At 38.7% G+C, this 20,292-nt stretch overlaps 5 protein-coding genes across 5 annotated transcripts in view; 1 reads left to right on the plus strand and 4 right to left on the minus strand.

Moving 5' to 3' along the window:
- The window catches only part of tyw1 (tRNA-yW synthesizing protein 1 homolog (S. cerevisiae)), a 40,062-nt gene extending 36,758 nt beyond the window's left edge, over positions 1 to 3,304 (minus strand). Inside the window, exons 1-6 of the mRNA XM_014993421.2 lie at positions 3,155 to 3,304; positions 2,856 to 2,983; positions 2,631 to 2,777; positions 1,816 to 1,917; positions 677 to 871; positions 339 to 602 (exon numbers count right to left, since the gene is read on the minus strand). Coding sequence (XP_014848907.2) covers positions 339 to 602; positions 677 to 871; positions 1,816 to 1,917; positions 2,631 to 2,777; positions 2,856 to 2,983; positions 3,155 to 3,218 — 900 coding nt within the window. The 5' untranslated portion in view covers positions 3,219 to 3,304. The remainder of the gene's footprint in view (positions 1 to 338; positions 603 to 676; positions 872 to 1,815; positions 1,918 to 2,630; positions 2,778 to 2,855; positions 2,984 to 3,154) is intronic.
- A 737-nt stretch (positions 3,305 to 4,041) lies between these two features.
- sbds (SBDS ribosome maturation factor) lies at positions 4,042 to 7,203 on the plus strand. Its single transcript, XM_014992386.2, has 5 exons — positions 4,042 to 4,268; positions 4,438 to 4,567; positions 4,649 to 4,849; positions 5,685 to 5,849; positions 6,215 to 7,203. Exons 1-5 carry the CDS (start codon positions 4,141 to 4,143, stop codon positions 6,338 to 6,340), a joined length of 750 nt encoding a protein of 249 aa, XP_014847872.2. The 5' UTR covers positions 4,042 to 4,140; the 3' UTR covers positions 6,341 to 7,203.
- A 162-nt stretch (positions 7,204 to 7,365) lies between these two features.
- LOC106920828 (claudin-4) lies at positions 7,366 to 10,347 on the minus strand. The gene has a single exon (XM_014992144.2). The coding sequence runs from the start codon at positions 10,330 to 10,332 to the stop codon at positions 9,538 to 9,540; it is 795 nt and encodes a 264-aa protein (XP_014847630.2). The 5' UTR covers positions 10,333 to 10,347; the 3' UTR covers positions 7,366 to 9,537.
- Positions 10,348 to 12,866: 2,519 nt separating this feature from the next.
- On the minus strand, positions 12,867 to 16,607 carry cldnj (claudin j). The gene has a single exon (XM_088011629.1). It carries the CDS (start codon positions 14,645 to 14,647, stop codon positions 13,901 to 13,903), a length of 747 nt encoding a protein of 248 aa, XP_087867755.1. The 5' UTR covers positions 14,648 to 16,607; the 3' UTR covers positions 12,867 to 13,900.
- A 151-nt stretch (positions 16,608 to 16,758) lies between these two features.
- Positions 16,759 to 18,602, minus strand: LOC106921524 (claudin-4-like). The gene has a single exon (XM_014993310.2). The coding sequence runs from the start codon at positions 18,472 to 18,474 to the stop codon at positions 17,809 to 17,811; it is 666 nt and encodes a 221-aa protein (XP_014848796.1). The 5' UTR covers positions 18,475 to 18,602; the 3' UTR covers positions 16,759 to 17,808.
- Positions 18,603 to 20,292: the final 1,690 nt, after the last annotated feature.

Genomic DNA, 20,292 nt, shown 5'->3' on the forward strand with positions numbered 1-20,292 from the left:
TCAATTAAAAAATGTATTTCAGTCTGCTTAATTTCTTTGTAAAATTATATTTGGAATAATTATTGGCATTATTTTGATTTAAAACAGAATCTTTAAACTGTTTGAATAAAAAAAATTGTTCTGAATTAAAAACTGGAATGAACCGAAGGACAGAAAGATTTGCGTCTCTGTATCTCGCTGAAAAGTTACTTCTCTCGTATTTTCTGGACTATAAATGGCTCTTAAAACCTTTAATTTGATCAAAAACGATCGTGCGCCTTATAGCCCAGAGAAAAATGCAGGTTAGTTTCGTCGTATTTCAGCAACCAGACGAAAATCCTCGGTAAGTTTCCTGTTACCTCGGATCCGTGCTCCTCCTCCTCCGGCGCTCCGTGCTTCTTCCGGTTCTTGCAGGAAGCGCCGCTCTTGCAGTTCCCGCTGCAGCTCTTCTTCTCCCCTCTGGCCAGAGCCCTGAGGCGGCTCAGGAACCGGACCTTCCAGGCCCGGAAGTCGGCCTGAACGCTGCCGTGTCGGCTCTTCACCACGTTGCCGTCGCCCTCTCCTCTGCTCAACACTCGCCTGGCGCTCAGCATCCACAGCCACTTGTCGACGTTTGTTCCCACCTGCGGCGGGAACGGAACCGGCAGAATAAACCAAGCCGTCGAGCCTTTTTGGTTCTGTTTGGTTCTGGTCTGACCGTGTTGTAGTGGCCGACGTAGACGGAGTTGCCGAGGCCGAACACGGCGTAGCGGAGCCCCTTGAGGAAGGAGCTGCCGTAGCGGAAGTCGGTGGACGCTTCTTCCAGCCACTTGCAGAACCACTCGGCGTTCTGGGTGGGCCGTCCGTCCGTGTACGTGGCCACAAGAAACACGCAGACGGACTTACTGACGCACTGGAGGAGGCGGACAGACGGACAGCATAAAGGTTAAAGCAGGAAACCTTCATGGAACAGGGAAACTCTGATTAATCTCCGGTTCAAAAGTCTGACTTTCCAAACTGGGAAATTAAAAAAAAAAGTTCTGAAAAAAATTCTTTGATTTTTTTTTGGCGGAAATGTATTCCTCCCTTTTGTCTGTCTGCTGTGACATCACATTAAAATAAAGTATTCTGTGGAAAAAAAGGTTAAGCACAGAGAATAAAACATCCATAAATAAAATACAATGTTGGTGTTAGAGGAGAACCGACTGCAGTTTTCTGGCCGATCTATTAAAAATCCTGACCTGCAGATTCCGATTTTTGGCGAATCCGAGATTTTGTCTGAAATGTTGCTAAACACAGCAAGAAAGTTGATGAGTTGCCAACAGTGAGATGACGGTTCCCCCATATTCCTCAGGTTTTTCTGTTTGCTCTGACGGTGAGTTTTGGTTTTGTAATGTTTCTTATGAAGGACTGAAATAGTGGCTGATTATTTTGAAGTTTCTGTTGGAACAGCTGATTTTTGTTTATAAAATATAAGCTGACATGTCTGATCTTTTTTCCTTTGTTCTCTCTTCTTTCCAATTGTTCTTTCTGTATAATTAGTAATATACTCATATTTCTAATCTTTCTAAAGTAATTCAATGAACCATCTCCCGTTTAGAGCTCCTCGTTCTTTCTACCACATTTCATTTTAAGGAACGGATGCAAATATTTGCTATGAATTCATATCAGACATGACTCGGGTTTAAATAGAAAACATGCAGCGACTGATTGATTTGAAAATAACAGTTTTCCATGCACTAGTCTCTTTTTTTTAGAGAACAGAAAAACATTTAAATCTAATTCCAGCCTTTTCGAAAGTTTTCCCGACTGCAGGAATCCTGGAGTAAAAATCGGACGCGTTTGGACTTTGCTGACCTCGTCTGCAAGTCGGTCGTCTGGGTCGAAGTCCTTCATGTCTATCACCTCCGCTGGGATACCCAGAGCCTGCACCTCCTGTGAGAGCTCTGAGGCAAAACCCTGACACACACAAACAGCAGGAAACATGTGACTAACTTCACACATTTATCAGAAATACATTTGAACATTTCCTGATGTCAACAAGTTGTGACTCTGTCGCAAATATCTGACTTTATAATCACTGGGCTCTTTCTTATAAATATCCTTTCATATCAGAAATGTAAACTTTTAATAAAAAAAGTTATTTTTCTTTCATATTTACAGCTGTCCGACATCACAGAATGTCCCATTTTTTCTTAAAAACATTTTGGCAGAAATTTACTCCATTTTTTCTGCCTCTCATCATAGACTATCGTACTACACTTTTTATTAGGGATACTTTAAATTTACCCCCCAAAAAACTCAGAAACTTTTAGATTAATCTCTCAAGTATTCTAGAAAAAAAAAAGTTTGATTTTAAAAAGATAAAAATTTACATCTATTGAAACTCAGAAAATTTTCACAAGTCGAAAGGTTTTGACTTTTGAGCCTCAGAATTTTCAAAGTTTTCTTTCTGAGAATAATCTCAAACTTTCTGAGTTTTCCACAGAAAATGTTTCACTTTTTTCTATCTACAGTGGCCGTAATACGCTGTTGTAATGTTGTGTCACAACTCCAGAGGCTAATCTTGGTGTTTTTCACATGGTCAAGGCTAAGGAAGCCATTTTTCAGGGTCTTATTTTTGTGTATTTATATAATCGTATGTTTTCTGTACGGTGTGAGGATTTGTGTACCTTTGCTGTCCCAGTTTGTGAGCCGTAGAAGATTTTAACCCCTGAAACATGAACATCAGCATCTTCATCTGAGATGACTTCGTTTTTTGCAGCTTTTTGAACCTTCAGACCAGAATCCTTAGAACCAGAATCTTTTGTATGATTTATCTGAAAAGACAACAACAGAGAGGATTAATGAAGATCAATAAACCTGCGTGGTGTTGACGTCACTAAGGCAGGACTCACCTTCCTTCGTGTAACCTGCAGTAGGAAGCAGAAACCCAGCAGCAGCGCAGCAGCAGAATAAACGTAGAGTCTGTTGTTCCACATCCACAGCAGATAGTTTTCAGTGGGACTGTGGACATCCGGAGGGACTGCACGGAGAAAAAACGTCCAACTGACTCTTCTAATATTCACCAAAACCAGCCCAACGTCTCAAGACAAAAACCCGCTTTAAATTATCTGGAAATCAACAGTGTGGCTCGACCAAAACATGAAGACGTAAAAGAGTTTTTCTGTTAAAGCAAACGCTTAAATAAACTCACCTTTAGTGTCGGAGGCAGACAAAGAGCCCGTAAAAAAGGAAATAACAGTAAACAAAGCTAACATGGTTGCAAAAAGGGAAAACTTTCAAATATTACGTCCTCAAAATCTTGTGCGATAGTGCGCTGCCATGTTGGTTGGCCGCAAGGAATGCTGGGAGTCGAAGTCTTTGACAGCTCTTTACGTTTCTAAATTATTATTATTATTATTATTATTATTATTATTATTATTATTATTATTATTTAGTGTCAGCTAAATTAGGAATCCGTCTGAGAGAAAGGCTTAAACTTTTTGTCCTTATGAGAATTTTTGGCCCAATTTTGAATAGTCACCTTTATTTCTGAACGTTCATACAGAGAGTGTGAACTTTTCAGTAAGATTGTGTGTTTAAAGAAATTAAACAATTAAAAGATTTTTTTTATCTAAAAGGAAACTGCAAAAGGATGTTCTGCTAAATGACCACCAGGTGGCAGCAGATACAGATAAACGTAAGAAAAGCTATGAAGATTAGGGTTTTATTTTCTGCTTTCACAGAAGAAAGAAAGGTTTATGAAATTTAAGTAATGTCTTCAAATGTAAAATTATCTCACTGAAATTACCGCTGTCTTTCTGACAATTTACATCAGTGCCAGTTAAAAAAATTCTGAAAACTTTTCTTACGGCCACAAGAGGACAGCAAAATCATTCCCTCAGTTATTCACATTGCAGGTAATTTGTCCGTTTCTAATGGAAGAACGTAATTGTAACTTTCATTTACTGTAATAAATGAAGAAAGACATAACTGTTTTTAAAAAATATTTTATAAATATTAGTTTTTTGAGAGTTTTTGGCGCTGATATCGACAGAGTTACGGGAGCGGAACTGTTATTTCATTCTTCGCATTTCTCACCGGATCCGTATTCTAGACACACATCCGGTGACGTCATCTCTTATTTACTGTAGCAGCGATTCGAAGACACTTTTCTTCAGTGTCTTATCAAACAAAAACATGTCTATATTCACTCCAACAAACCAGATCCGACTGACCAACGTCGCCGTGGTTCGGATGAAGAAGGGCGGGAAGCGGTTTGAAATCGCTTGTTACAAAAATAAAGTAATGAGCTGGAGATCAGGCACGTGAGTCACTTTAAAACTCCATCATCCGGGACTTTTCTCTGACATTTTAGGGATTTAAACGGGTTATTTGTCCGTTTTGAAAGCAGTTGTGAGACTTTCAGAATGCGTTTTTTATTGTTTTCGGTTGACCGTTGGGTGGAACAAACGTTTTTATTTGTTTTTACTGCAGAGAGAAAGACCTGGACGAGGTGCTGCAGACACACTCTGTTTTTGTCAATGTCTCCAAAGGTCAGATGGCGAAGAAGGATGACCTGGTCAAAGCTTTTGGAACAGGTGATCAAACAGAAATCTGCAAACAGGTGAATAAAACACGAGGAGTTTCTAGCCTGGCATTCGGAACTTTTCCTGAACGTTTTGCTCTGTTTGTTTCGTTATGACAGATTTTGTCCAAAGGGGAACTCCAGGTGTCTGACAAGGAGAGGCAGAGCCAGCTGGAGACCATGTTCAGAGACATCGCCACCATCGTGGCGGAGAAGTGTGTGAATCCAGACACTAAGAGGCCTTACACAGTCAGCCTGATCGAGCGAGCGATGAAGGACATCCACTACTCTGTGAAGCCCAACAAGAGCACCAAGCAGCAGGTCAGCAGGGAAAACTGAGCCCTACAAGGAAGCAGATATATCTGCTGCTGTTGTACAAAATCATAGCTACTATCAACTTTTTAATCTGTTTTAAGACTCTACAGAACCACTTTTTGGTATGTTTTCCAGGTCTGAACACAAAAATGAAGTAAAGTAAAATTAAACGTCCTAATAACTGAAATAGAAACTTGGATACATTTTGCTGAATTGTGTTCAGTTGGCACAGAATAAATATTCAACATAATTATTCAGATAATAAAGCAGAAAATTGTTGCTTTTTGAAGAGTAAATATTTAGAAAATCAGATGTTTTCCCCTCACCAATGCACTCATTGGGTCAGAGTGATGTTAGCACGCCCACGGTGGCCATCTTGTTTGACAAGAATGTTTCTATTTATTTGGACTTCAGGTCAACTGTACGGCGGAATAAAGTCACTGCAATAATACAGCCATACAACAACAGAATAACATGTTAACATTTCCAGAATTAAGTAATAATTTTATGCAACAAAAATTAAAATGAGGAGTTGTTGAGCATCTTGTGAAGTAAAACTTTAGTATCGGTTTTATAGTTTGAACACATCAGCATCAAATCATTATCAGCAGCAGGACTTTGAAACGACTGAACAAACGTCTGAGTCCATTTAGAAGAAAAAAACGACACGGACTGAGCCGCTCATGACAGATCTTAATAACTCCATCAAAGCTTTGTTCATTAAAAATACTTTTGTCTTGTAATTTTAAAAAGTTCTTCTGGTGTAATTGTGTCTTTTCTGCTAAAGACCTGATCTTTAGTCTGCAGCTCCTTCCATGTTCCCTCTGTTTTCTCCCTCCAGGCCCTGGAAGTGATCCGGCAGCTGAAGGAGACCATGGAGATCCAGAGAGCCCACATGCGGCTGCGGCTGGCGGTGCCGGCCAAGGAGGCCAAGAGGCTGAGGGAGAAGCTGAAGCCGCTGCTGCAGGTGGTGGAGAGCGAGGAGTTCGACGAAGAGCTGGAAATGGTGAGCTATCCTCTGCTAACTGCTGCTAACGTCTTCTAACTGCTGCTGTCCTCTGCTAACAGCTGCTAACCATGCTAACTCACTCAGCTAACTGCTGCTGTCCTCTGCTAACAGCTGCTAACCATGCTAACTCACTCAGCTAGCTGCTGCTGTCCTCTGCTAACAGCTGCTAACCATGCTAACTCACTCAGCTAACTGCTGCTGTCCTCTGCTAACAGCTGCTAACCATGCTAACTCACTCAGCTAACCGGTGCTAACCCAGCTAACTGCTGCTATCCTCTGCTAAGTGTTGTGGCTCAGTGAGCAGCGCTGACCTTTGCTCTCTGACCTTTGCTCTCTGACCTTCCTCTCCGTCTCCCTGCCAGGTGGTTCTGGTGGATCCCGGCTGCTTCAGGGAGATCGATGAGCTGATCCGCTGTGAGACCAAAGGCCGAGGCTCTCTGGAGGTGCTGAGCCTGAAGGACGTGGAGGAAGGAGACGAGAAGCTATAGGAGCTGATTCACTTCTGATTCACTAAAACTCCTACAGAGACACAGTTTACTGTCTAACTCACCTTATTTCAGCCTTTAACGCAGCAGCCACACTTAAGAGAAACTCTCACTAACCTCACTGCTGCTTTTTATCTGATGGCAGCCTTCAAATGTAAAAAACTAAAGTCAGCAATTAGCTCTGACATATATGTTATTATTTATTATTTTCCTGTCCTGTGTGCACATCTTTGACTCCTTTCTTATCTTCAGAGGCCCAGAAGTAAATATTTATCTCCAACAATTAGTCCTCCTCTGCAGCTAAACAGAAAGAAACCTGATGGTTTTCTGTCGACTGGGATTTTACTGACATAAAATAATTATAAATATTCACACAATCTGTCACTTTTCCTGGCAGCCAAATAGAAATAAATTAGTTTTATTATTACAGTCTTTAATATAACGTTGAGACATTATTGTTTCTGAAAATATCACCTTAGAAATATAACTGAAGGTGTTGGTTTTTTTTTCCGTGAACAGTTTTCCTGAGGCATAACGGCACGTTTCTTTTAGCCGCTTTTCAAAATGGGAAAGACTGGTATACATGGCATTTAGGTTTGGTTTTATGTCATCAAGATCAAATTGGTGGGTCACCGGGTTTCCATAGCAACCATGTACTTCACAGCTTTTGTCCTACCATCACAAACAGAAATGGAGCATTTGGTGTTTTCTACATTAGAACTGTGTGAAAAAGAGGCTGAATGTGTGGAAAAGGAACTCAGATTTATCATAATAAGCATGGCGGAGGATCTGTGATGCTGTGGGTCTGTTTGCAAAAGTGTGACACCATTAACTCGATAAATAAATAAATGCCTTTAGACTGAAAATGGGACTTCAGTGTTTAATGGTTCACCAGACATTAAATCTTTTGTAACTCTGGGATAAAATAAGAAAATGTTTTCAGGATTTTTACCAGGGAGGCTGTTATATTAAATTTTATTTTTTTATATTTATCTAGTTTAAAAAAGCAAGAAGATTTGAACAAAAGATGGAAAATCAGATGTTTATTTGCATCTCCTGAAGCAGAATCAACACACAAAGCTAAAAGGAAAAACAGACACGATGATTTTACTAAACAATTTTAAATCTGAAGTTTAAAATGATTTTGTTTCATTTAAAATTCAAGCAGAACGTTTACCTAGAAGAAAGTCAAGTTTTAAAGAGTCAGGCTTCTTTGGCTTTCAGTGTTAAATTTGGATAAGTTAATGACTAAATAAAATTTATTTTTATTGTTTTTCATCCTTCGACATTTGACAAAGTCTGAAAAGTCGAGGTTAAATTCAGCAGATTTTCTACATGAAATCACATTTAAAGGAACACAGAGGAACCGTAAAGCTGCAGAAATATAAAAGTATAATTTCAAAACTTTTGTGCTTTTTTTTAAACGTTCAGAGAACAAAACGGCAACTCAACGCTGCCCATCCTGTTTGAGCTCTGGGTCGTGTTCCAACATGCCTCGAGTTTCTGTTAAACTTCCAGTTCAACCAAACACAACAGTTTGAGATAAAATAGATGAATTTTGTCACTCGTCATTTTGTTCAACTGCAGGGAAAATGAAACTGATATATTTAGTCAAAAGTTTATTGCTCTGCTGGAAAACTTACTAAATCCTTCACTAATCCCTCCTTAAACTGTTTCCATCACGTCTGATTCAGTTTAGTCTGCCGATCAGAAGAGAAGCCAAAATTATACTCTAGTAAAAGTAGAACTACTTCAACATGTTAGCCGTCCAAGAAAAAGTATTTGATATTTCAAATTTACATCATCAGATGGACCAAAATGTAGTTATGTGGAAATGTTTGTAAAACCAAAATGAAAATAATTCATATAAATAACATTGTTACAAATCAAATTATTTCAATATAAAACTTTTGGGTAAAATAAGGTTGTTCGGTAGAGAATATAGAAATTTTACTTAAGTAGCAATATTTCATAGTAAAATTACTCAAGTAAAAATAAAAAGTACAGGTAGTAAAATTCTTCTAAAAGTATATTTTCCCAAAACGTTACTCAAGTAAATGTAGCAAGTTGCTACCCATCTCTGCAAACAGTAGTTTGTTTTAAAGAGTTTACTTTGCAGTCATAAAAATGTGCTGAAATTATCCAACAGTGTTTAATGTTGTCATAGCAACACTAAACAGAGTTTAGTTTATTACTGTGGTATGTTTGGATGCAAGAAATAAACAAAATTCAAAGACTGAATCTCGCTTCACAGCATATTCTGACTTTTCTCCCATTCACTTGGATTCCTCCGATAGAATTTCAACCAGCCAATCAGAAAGTAGAAAGAGAAGTTGGGGGGAATTTGACAGTGTGTTAGGGAAAGTGTGGATAGAAAAAGAAAGGAGTAGATTTCTGCCAAAAAACTGAAATTTTGAGATTAGTTTCAGAAATTTTCTGGATAAAACTTGAAAATTTCTGAGCTGCAAAAGCAAAAAGATTTGCAAGAAAATTTTGAGATCTCAGAAATGTTCTAGAAAAAAAGTTGTAAATTTCAGAGCTCTGCAAGTCAAAAATTTGCAAGAAAAAAAACTCAATTTTTGAGATTAATTTCACATATTTTCTAGAAAGAATTGTTACATTTTCTGAGCTCAAAAGTTTAAAAATTTGGACTTTTGAAAATTGAGTTTTCAAGCTCAGAAATTCCAGGGTTTTTGTAGACAAGATAAATCTCAAAATTTCTGAGTTTTTTTGGTAGAAATTTGCTCCTACTTTCTTTTCTATCCTCAATAGCCCTAATGCTCCATCATAAACGATGAGTCGATTTTCTGCACTGATTTTCTGCTGTGATCAGCACTTCCTTCTTCGCAGTCAATTGCAAAATAATCTTTTTTTTTTTTTTTACATTACAGGAATATTGAGTTTTGCGCACATCTGTAGTGGAAATGTGTCCAGGAAGTGATCATTTCTCAATATCCGAGAGCCGTTGTATGAAGCAAGTAGAACAAGTCACTGTTTTGTTTTACTAGGGTAGAAATAATAAACAAAAAGACAAAGAGTTTGTTAAAGTAGAAGAAAACACAGCAAAAATCACCCCTGTTAATAAAGTATGTGGAGTTCTGCTCATTTCAGTTCATTCTAACCCTTTAAAGTGCAGTCAGAAGTTTTCCTGAGAGCATTAATTTCACTTGTCATTGGTTCTGCTGTGCGGTCCAGTTCTGTCAGATGGGCGGTGACCTGCGGTTGTATTGGCTGTTTGTGAACGCGGTTCTGTTGATGGTGCTCAGCGGGTTGCTGGCCTCCTCATCCGGGCTCATGCCGCCGCCAGGCTGCCCCTCCTGCACCCCAGCGGTGGGGCATCTGGTGGTCAGAATTACCCCACCGACCAGCATCAACGCGAAGGAGATCCATCCGAGGTACAGAGCAGGTCCCCAGTCTCTCCTGAGCGGCACCGCGCCCTCTAGTGGCTGGCTGGTGTGGTGGCACGTCCAGGCTGTGGGAACCAGCAACAGGATCCCAGCCACGATGAAAAAACTCCCAGAAAACACCTTGATCTGGCCCCTCCCGGGGAACCAAACCAGCCCCACTCCTCCGACCACCATGGCGAAGCCCCCGACTCCAATGGCGGCCATGATGAGAGCCCTCCACGTGCGAAAACTTCCAGAAAGAGACATCAGGGATTGGTAGAAAGAGCAGTGCAGGCTGCCATCGTGGGCCAGATCCCAGTGATCCCACTGTAGCCACACCCCATCCCAGTAGGCAGGCAGGCTGGCTGTCTGGTTGTTGAGCGTCCCGCTGACCGTCCACAGCGCCAGGCAGCGAGTGAGGACGGCGGCCAGCCAACCTGCGGCGGCCACGCCGAGGGCGGCGATCTCCAGCTGCCGCTTCATGACTCCGACCGGCGGCCTCGTCCTCCTCTCCTGTCTCTGCGGCCAAAGCCAGAAACAGCTGGCAGCGGGCCGGGGCGGGTCGGACCGGGGCGGGGCGGAGCGGGGCGTTGTTTTAATGTTCAACATGTGAAGCGCACACTGCAAAAACACAAAATCCTACCGAGTAACTTTGGTCCAGTTCCTGTACAAATATCTTAGTTCACTTGAAATAAGACAAAACTAACTGACAAGCAGAGGTGGATGGAGTACACAAACATTTTACTCAGAGTAGCATCACTTCAACAAGTAAAAGTTAAAAAAAAGTATTTGGTAAAAAATGTACTGAGTAACTGAGTAACTGAGTAAATTACGTCATCAGATGGACAAAAATATAAAGCTAAGTGGAAATTTTGGTCGGGACCAAAATGACAATATGTTCAAAATCAGTTTCTTTCAATGAAAAATCTATGTGAAACCTTCTTAACAAAAGCTGCAGGTGCGTGCACTAAAAAAAACTGGTGACAAACTTAAAAAAAAATAGTTAATTTATTACAATTAACCAAATTAAGATTATCTAAGTAAATATCTGAAGTTAAAATGTTAGACAAACATACATAGATTAAGTTTGGGGAACTCAATTTGGTTACACATGTAACCCCTCTATGTTCGCCACAGTCCAGCAGGTTGAACTCAGGTTCACTGGATTTATTCTAAGAAAAGAGGAAATCAAGATGGTGGTTAGCATCAGTCCAGCAGCTTCTGTACATTAAATAAAATACAATAAATAACCCTGAACAAAGAACAGAGCAATAAATCCCAATGAGCTGTTAGCTGCTGTTAGCTGCTGTTAGCTGCTAGCTAACGGCAGTTAGCAGTTGTAAAATTAAACATAGCTAAAATGCACAGCACTAATAATGAAAACAGATAAATATGAATGTTATTACATCTGTCTAAACTATGTTAAAATGTAATACTTGTAAAGAAAACAGAGCTGATCCCAGTACGTACCACAGTTACAGAACGGCGAACGGAAAAAAGGGGGCGGAGCCGTCGGTTACCGGTTGCTATGGTAACCACCAAGAGCAGCGCAACCGAACTTAATATAAATGTCAGCAGAAACAACTCGACCATACAAAACAAATTCAAAGAATAATTAAACACATCTTGACAAACTTCACATCTACAATGTTAAAAATAAAACCCTGTTACTCTGAGTGTTTTAAGGTTGAAACTCCATTATCTGTGTTCAGTGTGTCTGGTGAATGTTGGGTTAAAACATGTTTGTTTTTCATTCAGTGAGTAGAGAATCCAGAAATTTTACTCTAGTAAGAGTAAAAATACTTCAGAATAAAATTACTCAAAGTATAGTGTAGTAAAAATACTCATAAAGTATGTTTTTTACAAGAAGTTACTGAAGTAAATGTAATTGAATAAATGTAGCGACCCAAGTCTGATCACAAGTGACTTTTCAGGAAGAAATATGAGCTTCTTTTAATTAATATTAATTAATAAAATAGGGAAATGTCTCATTAGTCAATATTAAGGAATTATTTACTTAAAACAAACAGGTTTCTTGCTAAAAAGTTACTTGTAAGTTAGTTTGGTCTTATTTTAAGTGTGATAATGTATTTGCACCATAAACTAGACTAAAAATAGTTGGTAAGGTTTTGTGTTTTTGCAGTGCATGTCTGTTCAGAGAGCGGAGGGAACCGGCTCTTTGGCATTCTTGAAAAGAAGGCACTGCTGTCGCTGGGCGGAGGAGGGAAATCCCTCTGTTTTCTCTGCCATGGTTTCAAAACAACCCATTTATCCCCGTCTGTGCAGAGAGGAGAAAACAAAACGACCGCTGTGCTCTGACGTTTCAGCCGCTGCTCTGCAAAAACACAACATCTTACCAAGTATGTTTGGTCTGGGTTATAGAGCAAATACCTTAGAACAATATGGATAAGAAAAAACTCACTTAATGCTGCTTTTCTGTAAGACATAAGAACTTGTTTTATTAAGTCAATAATTCCTTAACATTGATGAAAAAATCATGGTAAGAAAGTTTATTGGATGATAAATTGTCCAGCTGTTGTTTTTGAAACAATTTTATGTAATATATTTGTTGATAATGGCATAATAATAAGGCAACAGGAAGATAATTTAAATATCAACTAATACTATAAATAAATAAATAAAACCTGGAAAAAAAACACTTACACTCAAAATCATAAATACAATTAATTATGAATTATCTGGAAACAAAATGGTGCTTCAGTACATTTTAATAATCAGAATAGAAATGATCAATCTTTAATTTATAATGCGATTAATCGATTATTGCGACTTATGTCAAAAATGTCTTGTAATGAATGAAATAGTCTGCCAGTAGAATCAATATTAAGGACTTATTGACTTAGAACAACCTTCTATACATTACCTAAAAGTTACTTGTTAGTTTTGTCTTCATTCAAGTGTACTGAAATATTTGCAGTAGAAACCAGGCCAAAATAATAGGTAATATTTTGTGTTTTTGCAGTGCAGGGCCCTGATTCTGAAAACAGCTTGTGGCTACATGCGAGTTCAGCTGTGAGTTTTCAGTCACAAGTTCAAACTTGTGTTGATATTCATATTTACGCTTCTGCAAAGTTGATCATTCATCTGTTAGAAACTTCAGACAATAAATCAAGTTTGACACGAATGTTTTACATTTTTATTTCTGCCACTAAAATCAAATGATTAACGAGCAAAAATAGCAGTTCAAATATTTGCTTTAAGCAACAACAAAAAAAAAAGGTCACATTTCAAACTGGCTGCAAAAGCACAAAATTTTACCAAGTATTTTTGTTTTGTTTCTAACTTAAGTGTCTTAGAGAACTATAAATGAGACAAAACAAACTTATAAGTAACTTTTCAGAAAGAAATGGGAGCTTTAGTGGGTCAGTAACGTCTTGCAGGATTTTATTTGTAAATTATTTTTGTCTTAAAGCTGCAGTGGGTAACTTTTATAAAACTTTTTTTTTTTACATATTTGTTGAAACTATAACTATGTCATGACAATATGATATGAGACAGATAATCTGTGAAAAACATTTAGGTTCTCTGCCTTCTCCCAGCGCTAACTAGAAACAGCCAATCAGAGTCAGAAGGCGGGTCTTAGCGCTGTCAATCATGGCCGTGTGCGCCGTCCCACCACCCCCTCTCTCTTGCTCTGCTATGACAGTCTCTCCCTGTCAGCAGATCTTGTTGTGAATGCTAAAGCTAGTTAGCATGGCCACTGATAGCATAAGATAAACATTTTTTTCTGTAACAGTAAGTTGTTTTGTTTACACATTTATCACATGCACACAAGCTTGATTGACAGCTCTAAGCCCCTCTTCTTGGTTCTGATTGGTTGTTTTTGGTAATTTCTTCAGACGGCAGTAGGAAGGTGGAGGAGATCGATCTTTTCTCTGACATAAACTGTCAGAACATGGTGACAGTTTTTAACACATTATTAATAAACATATTACTGACTGCAGCTTTAAGTCAATAATATCTTGCTGAAAAGTTTTTTATAAGTTGGTTTTGTTGTTTTTCAAGTGTGCTAACATATGTGCGGTAGAAATTAGACCAAAAAAACTTGGTCATTTTTTGTGTTTTTGCAGTGAAGAGATTGTAATTAAGGAGCAGGCACCGTAAAAGGCTTGAAGAGGTCGGCAGAGGTCAAGACGCTGTGGTTTAGTTTCTGTTTTCAGACGTAGTTCTTGACGGCGTAGCTGCTCCGGGTGGGAGTCTTGGCCAGCATGTAGCCACTGGAGGGGAATCTGTCTGGTTCTGGTGGGCAGGTCACGCAGAGAACGGCTCCTCCACAGAACAGCAGCCCAGACGTCACAAACCCAATGTAGATCGCCGCGCCCAGCTCTCTCTTCAGCACCTCTGGGACTCTGGGGTTGTGAAAATCCATGATGATGGTGTTGGCGGTCCAAGCGACAGCGACCACTGTGGTGAGCGCGGACAGGCAGAAGATGGCGCCGGAGCCGATCACCACCCGCGCTTTGATCCGCGGGTGGTCCAGGCAGTTGGTGCAGCGAGCTCCCAGGATGAAGACGAGGAACCCGAGACAGCCCAACACCAGGCTGATGCAGATGAGGCCGCGGGCCGCCTGGAGGTCCGGCGACAGGTCCAGCAGGGCGTCGTAGAGCTTGCACTGCATCTGGCCCGTGTACTCGCTGACGCAGGTCATCCACAAGCCCTCCCAGAACACCTGCATCACCACCAGGTGGGTGCCGATGAACGCCGTGACCTTCCACATGGGCAGGCCGCAGATCAACATGGTGCCGGCGACGCCCATCATGGACAGGCTGATGCCCAGCTCCTGCAGAGCCATGGGAGCCTTAAAGTCTGTTAAAAACACAACCAATAGGCTCTGAGTGTCCAATCGGAAACACCACATTACATATCCAACCAGTTTTAATACAACAAATAGACGTTGAACCATAAAGACACACAATTTTACCAAGAGTTAATATCTCCAACTTTTCAGCAAGACGTAAGAAACTGTTTTAGTCAAAAATTCCTCAGAATTAATGAAAAAGTTCTAGTTCCATTGATAGATTATTTCATTTATAACAAGACATTTTCCCCATGTTATAAGTGAAATAATCTGCCAGTGGAACTAGAACTGGGTTGCTAGGTAACAGGAGGTCCTTGGCTGGGGTTGCTAGGTAACAGTGGAGTGGAATATTCTACCAGTGGGACTGGAACATTTGTATCAATAGTAAAGAATTATTGACTTAAAACAAGCTCTTATATCTTGCTGAAAAGTGACTTTTATGTCAGATTTGTATTATTTCAAGTGTATTAAGATATTGCACTTGAAATTAGACAAAAATATTGGTAAAAGTTTGTGTTTTTGCAGTGTAATACTATATAAAATGTGTGATTTTCTTGTCTACCTTTCTGTCGTGATACAGATCTGTTTTAATTCATAACAGTCTTAAAAAATTTTAGATTTGAGTTGGTGAAACGCACAGAAACCCTGTTTCCTTTTTCAAGTTAATAAAACCAACTAAATCTCTACAAAGATAAGTTACATATATAAAACTATACACTTTGGATTTATTGTCAAACCATTTAACATTTACATAAACGTGAAAATAAATTAAAAGCAGCATAAATGTCAAACCTGAATGCTGAAATTGATTCTTATTACTGCCCAGTGTTTTTAGCCATGCTACCAGATGGCCACTAGGTGGCAGCGCAGGACAAAATACAGAGAAGATGAAAAAGTCAAACCGTGAAGTTGGTAAAACATAACGCAGCGTCATGCTTTGCTCTTTTATTTAGCTGCACTTCTGAAGCTTTACGTCACATGTTTGAGCTTTCAGAGTTGAATGAAATATTTTTTTTTCTTCCGAACATCTTTCAACTTGTAGACAATTTATCCTGCTGCTGATCCAATTTAAAATATCTGGACTTTATCAGAGTAACTGCTGTGTTGCTATTTAAGAGGCATCTTAATTTAGCTCATTTATTACTCATAACATGAGTGGTTTTTATATGTTGACTAATTTTACAACAGTATTTCCAACGTATACAGTTAAAAAATCAGTTACCATTCATACGACTCCCTTTTGCATAAAGAGTCACAATCTGTAACATTTCATAATAAAGTTGAAGCATACAAAGATTGTTGTTCTTTTAATTATCTCTGTTTCTGTTTTTCATTCCAATCACCTGACAGGTTATTACAGGTTTTACAAAGGAAAACCGTCAAACATTTCTAAAATAAAGTCCAGGTAGTATTTAGCAAACCTGTTTACGTTTGTGGTGGTAGGGCAAAAAAAGAGGAGGTCTGCTTTACATGAATGGAAATGTTCTATTTTCTTTCCATTTTTGGAGAACTTGTGGCATCATATTTATAACATTATGCAGACAGGAAGTAATTAATTATAATATAAAAGTCAAATAATGATAGAAATGTTCTTCCTTACATTTACCTGATGGGGTTGTAATTTGTAGTTATAATTGTGACTCCAGTAATTTTTCTGGAAATAATTGTTTCCTCATTCAACATTACCCCCAATAAATAAATGTAATAAAATTAAAAGTTATATTTATTTATTTATTTATTATGTGTGACAATGTTAAATTAATAAATAATAAATAATCTGTAATAAAAGATGAATTTACACTGCAAAACCAGAAAATCTTACCAAGTATTTTTGGTCTTTTAGTACACTAAACTAATTCACAAGTAATTTTTGAGCAAAATACAGGAGCTTGTTTTCAGTAAATAACTTCCTAATACTGATGAAAAAGTTCTAGTTTCACTTCCAGATTATTTTATTTATAATGAGACATTTTCCTCATGTTATAAGGGAAATAATCTGCCAATAAAACTAATACTTTTTGATCAATTTTAAGAAATTATCAACTTAAAACAAGCTCTTTTATCTTGCTGAAAAATTACTTGTAATTATTTCTGTCTTATTTTAAATGTTCTCAGATATTTGCACCAGAAATTAGAGCAAAAATACTGAAGATTTTGTTTTTCAGTGTATTTTGTCTTTTAAACCAGAAGTTTTAACAGCAATAAATGAAAGACAATTTAAATTAAAACATATTTATTTTGGAATAAAAGTGTATGAGGTAAAAAAAACCATCACACACATATTAACACAAGAAAACCATAAAAAGCATATTTCCTGTAATGTCTGAGTAAAAGAGGAAGAGCCAGTTTGAGCGTAATTTGACTCCTTCTTCCTCATCTGAAGTGTCATTGTGATTGGCTGGGAAAGCATCAAACCCGTCATGCTGCTGCTGTGTCACTAAAAACACCAAATCCATTAAAAAAACATCTTTTAAAAACCGTTTGTGCAGATTTAAGCTGCTAAGTTTCTGGTCAAATTACTGTCCTTTCTGTATGAATGTCGGACAAACGGAGCTAAACATTTACGGCATTGTGATTCCGAGTCACTGCTTTTGTTCCTGGGATTTGATCTGGTTTGACCGGCCAAACTGGTTCCTGCTGTGTTTGGTTCAAATATCACCTGCTGGTGCTTAAAGCCAGCAAACAAAACGTCCTTTTAATGAAAAAGAATAACTTAAAAAAACATTTTCCAAAATGAATAAAAATACAGAAGTGTACAACTTAAAGCTAAACCTTTTTAATGCAAAACGTAACACAGGTGTCATAAGAAGACAAAGTGTTGATTTCCTTCACTTCAGGTTGAAAAATAGTTTTTTTTGTCTTCATGCTGCTTGAATGTCGTCCTTCACTGCAAAAAAACAAAATCTTACCAAGAATTTTTGGTTTAGTTTATAGTGCAAGTATATTAGTACACTTGAAATAAGATAAAACTAACTTAAAAGTAACTTTTCAGAAAGACATAAAGCTTGTTTAGGTTATTTAAGTTCTTGTTGCATTGGCAGATTTTTTCACTTCTAACCTGGGAAAACGTCTTGCTTTAGGTTAAACTGCTTTTAAAAATCTATATTAGGGAATTATTTACTTAGAACCAGCACCTATATCTTGATAAAAAGTTGCATGTAAGTTAGTTTTGTCCTATTTCAAGTGTGCCGAGATGTTTCCAGTAGAAACTAGACCAAAAATACTCAGTAAGATTTTGTGTTTTTGAGTCCGAATCCCAGTTTGTCTCAAATATACGTCTTTGTCGGTGAGGATGACCGGTACGACTCTCCTTTGCTGTTTCCTCCTGGTCTGTTCAGCAGATACTTCACAGAGGGGGCGTTTTCCTCCTTTGGGGGGCAGCTGGCGCACAGAAGCCCCCCTCCCAGGATCAGCAGCACCGCGGCGCCCCAGCCGATGTACAGAGACGCCCCGATCTCTCGTTTCTGCGCGTCTATCACCAGAGGGTTGTAGAAGTCCTGGACGATGATGGTGGCCGTCCAGGAAACGGGAACGAGGCAGAGGACTCCGCTGACGATCAGGATGGCTCCTGCAGCCACCGAGGCCTTCGCCTTGGCCTTCTCCTCCGGAATGAAGTTTGTGCACTTTCCCCCGACGAAAGCAATCAGGAGTCCCACGATGCCGACGACGATGGAAACCACCACCAAAGCTCTGGCGCCCTGAAGGTCATTGCTCAGCGCCAGCATGGAGTCGTACACCTTGCACTGCATCTGGCCGGTGCTCTGCACCACGCAGCTCATCCAGATGCCCTCCCACATGATCTGCGAGGTCACAATGTTGTTGCCGATGAACGCCGTGACCCGCCACATGGGCAGGGCGCAGACGATGAGAACCCCGATCCAACCGAAGAGCGCCAAGGCGCAACCGGCAATCTGCAACCCCATGGAGGCCATCGCTGTGCGTCTCTGGCAGAATACAGAGTGGCGCCTGGGTGTTTGTGTGAACCTCAGGCAGCAGAAGAATGGGAGGTGTGAACGCCAAGCTATGAGGGAAACACTAGAAGGCCTGCCAAATGATTCCTCACCTGCAGGCGGGTTTTGTGTGCAAGAACAATAAAGGTTGGGGTTTCAACCATTTTTCTGAGTACAGATGAGCCAGAATGCTGCACAAGCTGTTCCTGGAACATCAGTAACCAGAAATCAGGCTGCAGAGAATGATGACAGTTTGTCATGTGGAGCAACGGGAGTGTTTGTCAAAGATGACAAAGCCTAAAGCATCTGAACACTGTAAAAACTCAGTATCACCAAGTATTTTGGTCCAGTTTCTTATGCAAAAATCTTACAACTAACTGACTAACAAGTAACTTTTAAGCAACTTTTACCAACAAGCTCATATGCGTTGAGCTTGTTGGTCGTCAATAATTCCTTAATATTGATGAAGAAGTTCAAGACATTTTTCCCACAAGCGAATCAATCTGAACTTTTTCATCACTATTGGGGAATTATTGATCTAAAACAGGCTCCCACATCTTTCTGAAAACCTGTCAGTTAGTTTTGTCTTATTTCAGTTGTATTAAGATATTGGTACTATAAACTAGACCAAAAAAAATTGGTAATATTTTGTGTTTTTGTAGAAAATGAAGACATTCAAAAAGCAATAAGGGGAAAAAAATTATTTTTGACTAAAAACAAGCTCCCAAATCTTGCTAAAAAGTTAGTTTGTTTAGCCTTTTCTCAAGTTTGCTAAGATATTTGCAGTAACTAAACCAAATATACCTGGTAAGATGTCGTGTTTTTGCAGTGTAATTAGATGCAAAGACAGTCGGATCATTTTAGCTTCTCACCTTCACCAAATCAACATGAAATATTTCACAACTGCAGGATGTTATGTTATTAAATTAGCGCTAACATAACTCTCCCATGTTTCACAATCTTAAATGTCATTCTCAAAAATAAATCAGTCCCTCAAACCACAAGCAGCAGTTTTACTCACACTGTTTACTCCTCTTTCTTCATTTATCTTAAAGCTGATGACGTGTCATTTAGATACATAAGTTACTAGAAGACTCAGTTCAGAAGGTCACAGGAAGTTTGAGAAATTAGCTGTAAATAAATCTTATGTGAGTGAAACTCAACCATGTAGGAAGTTTGATATGGCGACTTTATAATAAACTAGTTTATTATATGTGTAGCAATAAACTTACAATTAAAACACCAATGGAAACACCAAAAAATCTGAGTTTATTCCTGCAATACCAAAAAGACTTTTATACTGATTATTGAGAAGGTAACCAGTAATAAATATTTTTTGACACACCCTTTTAGAATAAAACATAAATATGCACTTTTTTTTCCAAAGTTGACTACGTATGTACGTCTCATTTCTAATAATCAGACTTCCTGGTTGAATGAAAATAATCTTAGGTTAAACCAGCCAGGAGTATGAATAATTTTGAGCTCAACTATATTCATTTGAAACAGGACAGACGTGCAAGATGAGAAATACTTTGATACTGGATTAAGTTACAATCGTTACACTAAATTAATAAACATTCATGTTTTGACTCGTGTATTTTTAGAATATTTAAGTTTATCTTTGTTTTGTGTGTATTTCACTAAAGTTTAATGTTTTTTTAGCATTTTAAAATCAGACCAGGTCCTTTGACCTTTGAGAGTCTTCAGTCAGAGGCTTCTTCAGATTTGCTGTAATACAGACTGCTATAGGAAATCTTTCCTGCCAGCAGCCATCACTATCTAACTCTGAATCTGATT

The sequence above is a fragment of the Poecilia mexicana genome, unplaced genomic scaffold, assembly GCF_051168715.1.
Source record: "Poecilia mexicana isolate PSO_F unplaced genomic scaffold, ASM5116871v1 scaffold_13, whole genome shotgun sequence".
Taxonomy (NCBI): domain Eukaryota; kingdom Metazoa; phylum Chordata; class Actinopteri; order Cyprinodontiformes; family Poeciliidae; genus Poecilia; species Poecilia mexicana.

What these genes read in the sequence shown, in the direction of transcription:
- sbds (XM_014992386.2), top strand. Translation starts at nt 4,141, where the DNA reads ATGTCTATATTCACTCCAACAAACCAGATCCGACTGACCAACGTCGCC. An exon ending in AAACAGAAATCTGCAAACAG is followed by an intron (nt 4,568 to 4,648) that starts GTGAATAAAACA and finishes TCGTTATGACAG; the next exon opens with ATTTTGTCCAAAGGGGAACT. An exon ending in TCGACGAAGAGCTGGAAATG is followed by an intron (nt 5,850 to 6,214) that starts GTGAGCTATCCT and finishes TCTCCCTGCCAG; the next exon opens with GTGGTTCTGGTGGATCCCGG.
- LOC106920828 (XM_014992144.2), bottom strand. Translation starts at nt 10,332, where the DNA reads ATGTTGAACATTAAAACAACGCCCCGCTCCGCCCCGCCCCGGTCCGAC.
- cldnj (XM_088011629.1), bottom strand. Translation starts at nt 14,647, where the DNA reads ATGGTTCAACGTCTATTTGTTGTATTAAAACTGGTTGGATATGTAATG.
- LOC106921524 (XM_014993310.2), bottom strand. Translation starts at nt 18,474, where the DNA reads ATGGCCTCCATGGGGTTGCAGATTGCCGGTTGCGCCTTGGCGCTCTTC.